General features: G+C 34.5%; 1 protein-coding gene across 5 annotated transcripts in view; it reads right to left on the reverse strand.

Moving 5' to 3' along the window:
• STAG1 (STAG1 cohesin complex component) overlaps nt 1-13,241 on the reverse strand; it is a 408,218-nt gene that overhangs the window by 211,269 nt on the left and 183,708 nt on the right. For all 5 annotated transcript variants that reach the window (XM_058295002.2, XM_058295003.1, XM_058294999.2 and 2 more), the window contains one exon: nt 8,441-8,537. In XM_058295002.2, the coding sequence (XP_058150985.1) occupies nt 8,441-8,537 (97 nt within the window). The remainder of the gene's footprint in view (nt 1-8,440; nt 8,538-13,241) is intronic.

Here is a 13,241-nt window from a genome sequence, read left to right on the forward strand (position 1 = left end):
TAATGATATATCAATGGCTTTGGACTCAATGTATAAATACATAATTTGTAACAAAAATAATATAAAGGTAGGGGGATAGAGGGGTACAGTAACATAATTTGTGTATACTATCAATGTTAAGTTGGTATCAAAGCAAACAAGATTGTCAAAAATTTAGGATGTTAAATATAAGCCCCTTCATAACCATAAAGAAAATATCAGAGAAAATGCAAACTTGCAAGGATCAGGAATGGAGGGCAAGGCCAGGGTGGAGGGATTAATGCAAAATGAGTGTAGGGTTTTTGGGGGTGAAGGGAAGGTTCAAGTCATGGACAGTGGTGAGAGTACTACAACATTGTGCATGTGATTAATCACACTGAATGGATGCTTAGAAGGGGCTGAAAAGTTGAGTTGTATATATGTTTCCATAATTAAAAAAAAAAAAAGAAACTGAAGTGTTAATGATAACGAAATGCAATACATGATACTAAATGGGATCTACAAAAGCTCAAAAAGACATTACTGGACATAAGAAAAAATCTGAATATAAGCTTTATATCAATGACAAATTTCTTGCACTTGTTAACTGCACTTAAGGTGATTATAGGGAAGCAGATGTGGCTCAAGTGATTGGGCTCCTGCCACCATATGGGAGGACCCGGGTTCAATCCCTGGGGTCTCCTGGTAAAAAGCATGCTTGCTTTGAGCCAAGTGCCTGCACGGTGAGTGAAAATGCCAACATAAGTGAGTCACAGAGTAAAATGATGATGCAACAAAAGAGAGACAAAGGGGAGAGTCAAGGCGCGGTGCAACAGAAACCAGGAATTGAGGTGGCACAAGTGACAGGGAACCTCTCTCCATATCAAAGGTCACCAGGATCAAATCCTAGTGAATCCTAGAGGAGAAAAACAAGAAGAGAAGACAAAAAGAGAAATGGACACAGAAGATCATATAGCAAATGGACATACACACCAAAAAACAGCAGGGGAGGGGTGGGGAGGGAAAATAAAAAATTTAATTTAATTTAAAAAGGAATTGAAAGCATCTGAAAAACATGCGAATTGTTAAAAAAAAAGTGATTATATAAGTAAATATCCTGGTTTGTAGGAAATGTGCTCAAGGAGCATGATGTATACAACCTGCTCTCAAATGTTCAGAAGGTAGTTGGTTGATTGGTTAGTTGGTAGGTAGGTAGGTAGGTAGATAGGGCAAAAACGGCAAAATGTTAAAATTGGTGGATCTAGGTATCTGGAGGGGAGATCTCTGTGTGATATGTATTATTTCTGCAAGGGTCCTGTGAGTTTGAGATTATTTCAATATAAAGTGGACTCAAGTTTGTTCTGTAACTTCTTCCTATTGGCCTTAGAATAAAGTTCAACCTTCATAAAAATAAATAAATAAATTTCTAAGGAACATACTGATAATAAACCTTTACTGTGGCAGACACCTATTCATTTCTATCCTGCACAAAAAGACACTAAAGGCAAGAATACCAGTGGCAAGTAATTTATTTAGAAGGGGATACCAGAAAATACTAGTAATGAAGCAGGAAAGTGAGACAAGGGAAGAAAGGCAGACAATAGAACGTATGAGCTAGTCAATTACTACTGTGGGTACAGAGAGAACTATGGAATTCAAAGCAGAGCATTCGTGTATACCCAAGACATTCCACGTGAAGAGTTAGGATCTTTATATACTAACTCCTAGTCAGTCATTGGTTATAATCTCCATGCCCAAACTGTCCACTGAAATGACCTGGAGCAATGGAGGGAACTCATAATGGCACTGGGTGACACGTTAAATTTTCAAACAGAACCAGAAATATTTTATATATTTTTGACACCACAGGAACTAGTGAGGTAATTCACCGTTTTGACATTAGCTTGAAATATATTCCTTTAACGACATCTTTATCTTTGAGAAGCTGAGTTTTTCCAAATACTGCTGGAAAACTAATGTAGAACTAGAAATGAGGGTGATTCCAAAATTTGCTAAGTGGTACAGTGTCCAACAGATACAAACATTAGTTACTGTGGTTAAGTATGGAATGAAAATTTATTTTTCTTTTACTTTATGTACAAAAAATTTTCAAGCAGCTACTACGTTGTTAGGACATAAATAAATTGTTTGGACCTTTCTATTTCATAATTGGAACTCTTAGGTATTTCTTTTGACCTAGACCCTCCAAAAAAATTACTGAGATACTAATGAGAGAGCCCATGAAGTGGGATGGGCCCTGAGTTGAATATTCCTGCCTGAGGTCAATTTTCTGTTATCCTGCCTTCTAAGAAAGCCCTCAGGCAAAAGTACTGCAAAATAGAGTAATTACTATTTGATAACCACACCCTACATTAAAAACAAATGCATTCTTAACTAAAACTATAAAAAAATACCTCCTTATATATATTTCTGAAATCTGTTATATTTTGGTTTAAGCATATACCAAAATATATAAGCCTGTACCAATATATTTAACAATAATATAATTTTGAATACACAGATTATTTTGTCATGCATATTACTATGACATGTTTTGTTGTTCTTAGCTCCCTCAGAATATATTCCCACATATATTTATTAGGTTAAACAGTTTTAGAATGCAACTCTAGGTCAACAGTGTTTAAATCAACTTTTTCTTTTGACATTTTTCCTACATCCATTTATACATCGAGTTAGTCATCTATCCTGACTGACTGAAGGTCTCAGGAGGAAAGGAGAAACATATGGTTCAAAAGAAGAAACTTCAATGAATAGTCTACAGATGAGTGGGTAGAGTTTAGGAAACAATTAAGGATGGTGATGCACCTTAAGATAACTAAAATAGGAAATGATTATTACTCCCTAGGGCTTGAAGGGCCAAGGGGAGAAAACAGTGTTTGTTACAGGAGCTAATGGAGGAGGGGCTGCTGCCCAAACTAGTCACTCAGGAAAGATGCTCCAAATTGTCCTGTCATTGGTGGGGTGTCGCTTCTAGCCAAGAACTAGAGAAAAAGAGAAACAAACAAACAAATAAACAAACAAAAGGTTTGTGAACTTTTCCACCTCTCCCTGGCTCTCTTCCCAATCTAAGCCAATCTTTTAACAACCTTATGCCCTTGATTCCTATGCAGCTTTAGGGGGAAATGGTCTAATACAGTAGAATACCAGTCAGGATTTTGGAAATTAATTTGCAACACAAGGAGAGTTATTTTGTTTGTTTTTTTAAAGATTTTTAAATTTTATTTCTCTCCCCTTACTGCCCCCCCCACCACCATTTGTCTGTTCTCTGTGTCCATTTGCTGCGTGTTCTCTTATCCGCTTCTGTTGTTGACAGCGGCATGGGAATCTATGTTTCTTTTTGTTGTGTCATCTTGCTGCATCAACTCTCCGTGTGCGGCACCATTCCTGGGCAGGCTGCACTTTCTTTTGCGCTGGGCGGCTCTCCTTACGGGGCGCACTCCTTGCGCGTGGGCTCCCCTATGCAGGGACACCCCTGCGTGACACGGCACTCCTTGTGCACATGGGGCCAGCTGCACACGGGTCAAGGAGGCCCAAGGTTTGAACCGCAGACCTTCCATGTGGTAGACAGACGCCCTATCCACTGGGCCAAGTCTGCTTGCTTCCCAGGAGTTTTTATAAAATGTAAAACTGATATCAATATATAATACAGAGACTGACCTTTATAATATGAAAAATTTCCCCATTTGTCTTTTGTCTTTTCCTATAATGTGTGTGCAAGTAAAAGTTGTTTGGTTTTGTCTTTAATGTACTTAAATTTATCAATCTTTTTTTTTCTTTCTATAATTTATACATCTTGGGTCACAGTTAATAAAAAGGTATGCCCCATTCCAAGGTTATAAATCAGGGATTCTTAACAAAGCTCCATGAGCTTGAATTGAAATTCAAAAAAACATTATTCTTCTGGGGACATGTTGGTGCATGTATGACATATTTATTAATAATACACAGTACAGAGTGGGCTATAGTAAGTATAGTAAGGGGTCTACGGTTTTTACCTAACTGACAAAGAAGTCCATGGAACAAAAGGTTAAGAATCCCTGTTATGAAGGAATACTTCTATATTTCCTTCTAGTCCTTTTATTATTTCTTTTTCTTTGTTTTGGGTTGCTGTTTGTTATAATTTTTGTATTTATACTCTTGAGGCACTCAGAATTTAACATGGTAAACACTATCAGAACAAGATGAAGATTTGAATTACTTTTTCCCACATTTTCCCTATTTTTGTCTTAAAAGGGGTTCTTTAATTTCATTAAACCTTCTAACTGGCAGTTCTTATACTTAACAACGATGTTAATTTCTCTATATTAACTCTGAGTAACTTTATTGTTTATATTAACTTGACAAATTGATTCTCTTATGTTTTTCAAATATTCAATATCATTTTCTTACTTCTAGTTTCTGTTTATTGTCTAAATGTGTTTGGCTTTTATCTCCAATATAATGTGAAGTAATAGTTGTGAGAGTAGGCATCCTTGGCTTGCTTGACTTTAATGAGAATGACTCTTCCGGTTTCCCTTAAGCATGATGCTGGGCTTGGGGTTTAGAGATTTTCTTTCCATTTTAATATGATTTTTGACTTACAGAAAAGTTGTAAGAAATGCACAAGGAATTTCTGACTGTGCATCACCCAAATTCCCCAATGTAAACATTTTACATTTGTTTCACCCTTCTCGCTCCACATTTTCTTTTCTAAACGATTTAAGAAAAGTCGTAGATATCATCTTTACTCTTAAAAACTTGTGTGTATATTCACACTACAACAAAAAAACCACTTATACACAGTGATCAAAATCATGAAATTAACAATGACACATTACATATGATCTAATTAACAGACCTGATTCAGATTTCAGCATTTGTCCCAATAATGTCCATCATATCAAATGAAAATCTTACAATCCTGAACAGTATTCAGTAGTCATGTTTCTTTAGTGTCCTTTAATCTGGGAACAGTTTCTGAATCATTTCTTTGTATTTCGTGGCATAGACATTTTTTAAGAATACAGGCCAGTTATTCTGAAGAATATTTTGAAGAATACACATCAGTGTGAGGTTATCTAATGTTCCTCATGAGGAGATTCAGGCTATGTACTTTTGGCAAGAATACTACAGAAGTGATATCAAGTTCTTCTAAATGAATATCAGGAAGGACAATCAATTACTTCCATAAATGGCAGTGTCCACTTTGATCACTTGGATAAGGGGTACAAATCAGATTTCTAGAAAGAAAAGGTGCTACAGGGGTTGGCGGGGGGTGTATGGGGACCTCATATTTTTTTAATGTAACATTAAAAAAAATAGAGAAAAAAAAAGGGTGCTATAATACCCACTATAATTACAGATATTTGTGGGCAGGTATTTTGAGTCTGCATAAATAGTGTGTTCATTATCAAAAGTCTCCCCACTAATTTTACAGCCCAAACACGGAATTCAAAGTTACTTTGGTTAGTATATTTTACACACTTCAATGCTGTTATGTTATTTATACTATGTCTTGGTATAGATCATTTGTTGTATATGTTTTGAGTTCTAGGATTTTCCTTCATTCTTTGATTTATTTTCATTTTTTCAAGTATGTGAAAGGATAACATAGTTTCCAAAGTCAAAACTATTCAAAAAGTATATTCAAATAAATGCCATATCTCCCACCCCAATTCCCTTTAAACATCCTATCCCACTGCCACAAATACTCTATAGGTAACCAATCTCATCATTCTATGGTTTATTTTCCCTGTGTTTCTTTTGGTCAAATGAGCAGACACACGTGTATATTCTACTCTTTTCCCTTCTTTCTTACAAAAAAATTTGCATAGTATAGATACACTTTTGTATATCTTGCCCTTAAAAATGCTACCAGAAAATCATCCTGCATCAATTCACGTAGATCTTCATTTTTTTTCCCCAAAGTGCCACAAAACGCCACTGTGTTGCTATAGTACAGTTTATTCAATCACTGTCCTATATATGAACATTTAGGGTTATTTCCAATATTGTGCAATTACAAACAGTGTTGCAATGAATAACCCAAGGCATTTATTTTTCTAGTTCTGGAGGATAATCTTCAGGGCAAAAAATCCTAAAAGCAGGATGGCTGGATAAAAAAGATAAACACATAATGTAGTTTGGTAGATACTGCCAAATTCTCTTCCATTAGAGTTGTACCAATTTACATTCCAACCAACAATGTAACTGTTTTCTCACAGTCAATTGCTATTATAAATCTTAAATTTTGCCAGTCTGATACACGAAAAAAATTACGTCCCAGGAAAGTTTTAATTTATAATTCTCTTCTTGTTAGAAGAAAAGAAGAACATATTTTCACATTTTAATATCCATTTACTAAAGTTTCACATGTACCTTAGTCTATTTCTGGAGTTTTATTTATTATAAATAATGATTTCTTTTTTTGTTAATCACATTAAGAAAGTATACATCAATGTCCCTTATTATCATTCATAAGATTAATCCAAAAATAGTATTAAAGTACTTTGGTCAAAAGGTTGTAAAGAAAAAGGCATTTTCCTATAACACTGAAGAGAGTAAAAAGGGGCACAACTACTATAGGAGGCAATTTTGGCAACATCTAAAATAATTTTAAAACATTTACCTATATTCTTGGACACATAGCAAATAATGTGTATACAAATTTACTCATTACAGTATTATTTGTAACAGCAAAAGACTGCAGATAACCCAAAATTCCATTAGCATAATACTGGCTAAACACAACTATTGTAAACCCACAAAGAAAAGCTATGATGCTGTTTTAAAAGAGAAAGAGAAAATTTCCACTATAAACCAGTATCTTTTGTATAAAGGATGTTTAGGAGGAAAGACTATATATTCATATTTAGAGATAAAGAAATGAGAAAAGGTGGGGGGAAAGAGACAGGAAAAGAAAGAAGAGACAGCAGGAGGGGATGACATCAAACTGGTTAAGAGCAGTTAACTGTGTGGAGATAAATGGATGGAAGGTAGGAAATGTTAAGAAATATTTATTTTAAACTTCTAAATTTTTGAATTTTGAGAACCATGGGAATGAATTTATCTAGTCAAAATATGAAAAATTTTAAAGACAGTTGTTTTTAAAGATTTAAAAAAACTGTTAAAAGATGAGGTAATACATGTAAAGCATCTACCTCAGAGCCTGTCTTGCCCTTTTTAAAGCTGTAAAATTCATAAATATGTGTACCCTCAAATAGCCTAATTTCTTGGATTGCTCACCAATGTTCTAGGATTCAGCCACAACTACCTTCACATACTAGAAAGTGCCATACTTACGTGTTTTCAAGCCTTTTTACACAATTTGTTAGTTTGCTTTCTTGTCCCCTTCACTATCTTTCACTCATCCTCCCAGTATTACCCTTCAAGTTTGCTTTCCCCAAGATGCATTTTCTTAAAACCTTCCCACATTTATACACACACACAGACCAAGACAAGCCTGACTCTGCCACTTACTAATTGTGGGACACCTGATAAAAACTTACCTAAGTCCTTTATCCTCAATCTCTGAGAATAAAGATCATATCTGCCTGCCAGGACTGTTAGTAAAGATTAAAGAAGTTAATGTATGTAAAGCACACAGCTCAGTGCTTAGCACATACGAAACAACCATTAAAATACTCATATTCTATCACTTCCTGAGAGCAGAAACTGTCTTGATAACTTTTCCACACCCTGGCACAGTACCTAGTACAAGGTGGTATGCTATAAATATTTGGTAAACGACTTATGTCAAAATGGTGAGCAATAACTTGGGCATAAATAAGCAAGCCTTCAGAAATCAAATTATTAATGATAAAAATAAAAGATAACTATTCTTTCTGTATTGGAAAGCAGAGAATGGTGATTTACCAACTATTTCCCCCATTTAGTACAATTTAACATGTATAGTTTCTTTAGTAGTCTAGAGAAGAGAGTACCTAATAACAATATACAACAAAATTCCATTTTAAATTAACAAATTGTCATATGGATTTCCAACTAACTGAAACTTAAAACCTCTGATTCTGACACTCATGTTACCTTCAGCAAATTATTTAGGCTTTAAGTATTTCATCTACAAAATGAGGACAAAAATACTGGCAAGGATTTAAAATAGTTAATATTAGCAACTAGCATAGTTTCTAATTTATGGTGCATAAATACAAATAGTATGAGTAACTATTAGTTATAAAAACTTATCTCAAGTTTTTCATAAAACCCATTCATAAATTCATTGACATGAAAATCAGATTTCTTTCAAAATTTCAGAAAAGATAGCAATGTGTTATTTAATAATAGTAAAACTAAACCAGAACAAAAATGGACTATCCATAAAACTTACCAATAATTTCCTCTATTAGAAAAAAATTAGCACAAAATTCTAGGTGAATTGTATATGACTAATGGCAGATGAAATAGAAGTCACACTGCTGGACTGACAGGTTCAATGTACATCATTTATTCCAAAGTTTTGTACCTCGACATCCTGAACACTGGATAAAAAAGTTGATTAAATCCAGAAGTGCGATGTCCCTGTCTTGTTTATATGATTCAATCCAGTCATCCACCACGGACTGTGGAAAAAAAAAAAAGAAAGAAAACTATCAAAAAAAACTCTTTAAAAAATTGATATTATAGCAAATAAATTTTCAAAAAAGTGTGTGTGGGTTTTGTGTCTATTTGAACAAAAAAATACTTACCTGTAATTATTTCTATTTCTCAAATAAAAGTAGAAATTACCTCACTTTTAAATTGGCCAAAAAAGGTGAGTTACTAGGTCTCAAGGATATGTTCACACTAAAGTACAAAAAACTCTGACTTTACTGATCCCAAGAGGTCCAATAATAACTAAGCAATAGCAGATAACACTATTCAATCCATATTGTGAATATAACAAACACAAAAAACTAATTTCAATTATACATACACTGATGTAAAGTTTCTAAATAAAGTTTCAGAAAATTTAATCCACTGGTAGTACACAAAAAGAATGCCTACCATATACAACAAAAGGCAATTTTATTCAGGAATAACAGGATGATTCAGTATTAGAAAAGCAAATAATTTAAAACTTCAACAAGGTAAAACTAGAAAAGCAAAATATTACTATATCCCAAAAAGGCATCTGAAAAAATTCTGCAGCAAATCCCAATTAAAGTTTTCTAGAAAAACTAGGGTTAGATGAAAGCTACTTAAACAAGATAAAAACAAAGAATAACAATATATTTGTTACTGAAATACTTAAAACATTTCAGCTCAACAAGAACCAAGGCAAGGATGCCATGCCAAACATTATTATTCAATACAGTTTTGAAGGGTTTAGTTACTACAGTATTAAATACTGGTAAAGGAAAGACTATTCTTTTCCTACAGTAAGAAAACTAAGAGTTAAAGTGATCCAAATGACAAATAGTAAAATTTGATAAGATGATTGATGAAAGATAAGTATATAAAATAATATTTCATAAACTGGTGATATGTAAGAAACATAAATGGATGACTAGTCTGTTCATGATAATAAATACCTAAGAATAAATTTTTAAAAGGTACAAACTGGGGAAGCAGATGTGGCTCAAGCAATTTGAGCACCCGCTTCCCACATGGGAGAGCCCAGGTTTGGTTCTCCATGCCTCCTGGAAAACAAAAACAAAAACAAACAACAAGCAAAACAAATGAAAAAACAAAACAAAAAAACCCAACAAACAAAAAAGTACAAACTTTAATGAGTAAAACTGTAAAATTTATAAAAACTTTATAATTTTTATAAAATAACTTTATAAAAAAACAAATGGCTTATACAGATTTAATGTGAATCAAATTAGCATTCCAATGGGAAAGATTGGTGTTGGTAGTAGAGTGGTAAGCATAGTGCCTTTCAATGGGAAAGACTGTTTGGCATTTTCTTAGGAGTTGTCAGGGGAAATATATAAAATAGTTTTAAGGATTTTCTGAAAATAAAAATTTCTCCTATTGAGTTATAATTTATATACAGCAAATTGCATACATTATAAAGTTTACAACACCTTGATGGATTTTCACAAAACCATGACCAAGATGAAGCTATAAAACATTTCCTACATGTTTTGAAACAGGCTCTTTCATTTGCCCTGCTAATACCTATGATGGTTAAGCTCATGTGTCATTTTGGCTAGGTTACGGTATCTAGTTGTTCAGACAAGCAAGCACTGGCCTGACTGTTACGGTGAAGATATTTTATGGATTTAAATCATTAAGTCAGTTGATTACATCTATGGCTGATTACATCTATGGCTAATTACATCTACCATTAACAAAGGAGACTGCCTTCAGCAATGAGAGAAGTCCCATCCAATCATTTGAAAATCTTAAAGAAGAACGGATAATTTCACAATTAGGAAGAATTTCTATGTCTACCTCAGCCAACCAGCTTCTTCTGGAGAATCCTTCAAAACCTTCATCAGAGTTCCCAGCGTGACCAACAGAATTCAGATTTATCAATCCCCCCAGTCATGTGACTGAACTCCTATGATAAATCTAATAATACTTACATATACTCATGTATTTCCTGTTGGTTCTGTTTCCCTAGAAAGAACCCTAATACAGTACTCATTCCCAGTCTGAAGGACTATCAGTCTGATACTTACCACAATAAATGAGTTTGACATGTTCTTAAAACTTATTTAAATGATATCATAGTACATTATTTTTTGTGCTTATTTCTTTCATTCTAAGCTGTATCAGATTTATTCATGTTGTTACATATATCAGAAGTTCCTTTTTAACATTGGGGGGACAGTATATCACTGTATGAATAACATACCACGATTGAGTCCTCATTTTACTCCTTTTGGACTTGAGTGTTGTTTCTGGCTTAGGGTCAACACAAATAAAACCGCTATGAACATAACTGTACACACTTTTTACCTAAACATTATTTCCTGTTGTATATATACACAGAAGAAGCCGACTCATTTAGAAACAAATTCAAATGTGTTGAGGTTTAGTAGATACTGCCAAACAATTTCTTAAAACAGCTTTAACAAATTACACTTCTGCCAGCAATTATGAGATTTTCAGGTGTTCTACACCTTCACCAATACTAAATATTGTCAGGCCTTCTCATTTAACCCATTCTTCTTGGGCATATTCCCTTCTTTAATGACCTCCTCTGTTGTGGAGAAACTACTTTCTGTTCTTCCACGTCAGAGAGGATGTTCTGCTAAGTGCTGAAGTACCAATTCTCTTTTTGTTTCCCTATCTCATCGCTTTAGTGTCTAGGAGTCTTGGTTTTGTAAAAAGAAAATGAGAAAGAATAATATCGTCTTAGGACATGGTAAAAAAGAATAAAAGAAAACAGTTTGATATACTATTAAGGTTCAACTCTGCTGAATAATGTGTGAGGACTTATGAGCTAGGGATGTGGTGAGGGCTAGGAGTAGACAGAGCAGGTCATGAGTGATACTGAGATTCAGGGCTCAAGCAGAAATGCTTTGTGACCGAGGCGACAAAGTGTGGTACAAAGATGGACAAGAAGGTACTTACCTTCCAGCCTAGCATTAGGGCCTAGCATTAGGAAGGCACTCAAAATAGTGACACATATTTTCTTTAATTCCCAAAGTGACAGAATTTACACTGCCACTAATAATATATACAGAATCCAAAATATTCTGAATAAGACTCCTGAGAACAGAGAGCAAAGAAATAGATACAGATATATACAGAACTTCAGCTATGGCAAAGGAGATACTTCATCTTAGAGGCAAAGAATGGTTTAAAATAAAAGATACTGATACACTTGATTAGTCATTCAGAATTAAACAAAGGTATACTTTGTAAAAGATATCAGAGATACATGGAACAAAGGAATCTAAATGACTAAACTCCAGAGAGGTGTGAACCTTTTTGGGATGGCAGAGATTGGTGTCTGTTAGAGGAATTTCTAAGCCTGGGCATAGGTCCCTGAATGACGCAGACTATCCCAATACAGATGGCCTTGGATGAGTTAAGGATAAAAAGACAGAAAACAAAAGAAGGCTCATCATAGTCAATTTGCTCAAATTCCTCAACAAAGAGAAAGTTTTTAAAGCAGTCAAAGTGCATACAGGGGTACAAAGGATAAGAATGATGGCATACTTTTTGTCAAAAACAATGTAAGCCAGTAGATAACGTAATGAAATATTTGGAGCATTGAAAGTGAAAAAAATTGCCAATCCAGAATTTTTAAAACAGCAAAAATACCTTTCAAAGGCAAAATAAAAACTTCTTAGACAAAAACAAATCTAGGGAAGCGAACTTGGCCCAGTGGTTAGGGCGTCCGTCTACCACATGGGAGGTCCGCGGTTCAAACCCAGGGCCTCCTTGACCCGTGTGGAGCTGGCCCATGTGCAGAGCTGATACGCGCAAGGAGTGCCCTGTCACACAGCGGGGTCCCCCGCGTAGGGGAGACCCACGTGCAAGGACTGCGCCCCGTAAGGAGAGCTGCCAGCACGAAATAAAGTGCAGCCTGCCCAAGAATGGCGCCGCACACACAGCTGACACAACAAGATGACGCAACAAAAAGAAACACAGATTCCTGGTGCCACTGATAAGGATAGAAGCAGTCACAGAAGAACACACAGTGAATAGACACAGAGAGCAGACAAGTGGGGGGGGAGGAAAGGGGAGAAAAATAAATTTAAAAAAAAACTTAAAAAAAAAATCTAAAAGCAAAAACAAAGTCTGAGAGACTTTGTCAACAGCAGAAAAATACAATAGGAAATGTTAAAAGTTTATTGACTGAAGGAAAAGCATACTAGATGTATACTTGGCTCTATAGAAAAGAATGAACAGTAAGTATAAAAAAACAAGAATAGTAAATAAGTGGAATTATTTCTTTTAAAAAGCACATTCTAGCTGGAAGAAAAAAACAGTATCCGAAAATAAAAATTAATTGGGCAAGCTTTAGTAGCTGAATAAATGCAAAAAAGAATAAAAGGAGCAGTGAACCTGAAAACAATATACAAATTACCTAAACAGAGACAGAAAGAAAAATAAGAACATTTTTTTGAGAGCAGAGTTTGGAAGATCTATATGAAAATACCAACTTGCCTAACATGTACAATTATATCCAGAAGAGGAATGAATGAGGAAAAAGATTACAGGAAGGCATATTAATCAATAATTTTCAAAAACTGATGAAAGATACTAATTCACTTAACAAGGAAGTTCAGTGATTGTCAAACAGGATAAATACAAAGAAGACTACACAAATGTACCTCACAGCAAAACTGCTGAGAAGCAAAGATAAAGAAGTAAAAATA

This window comes from Dasypus novemcinctus, chromosome 4 (assembly GCF_030445035.2).
Source record: "Dasypus novemcinctus isolate mDasNov1 chromosome 4, mDasNov1.1.hap2, whole genome shotgun sequence".
Classification (NCBI taxonomy): Eukaryota; Metazoa; Chordata; class Mammalia; order Cingulata; family Dasypodidae; genus Dasypus; species Dasypus novemcinctus.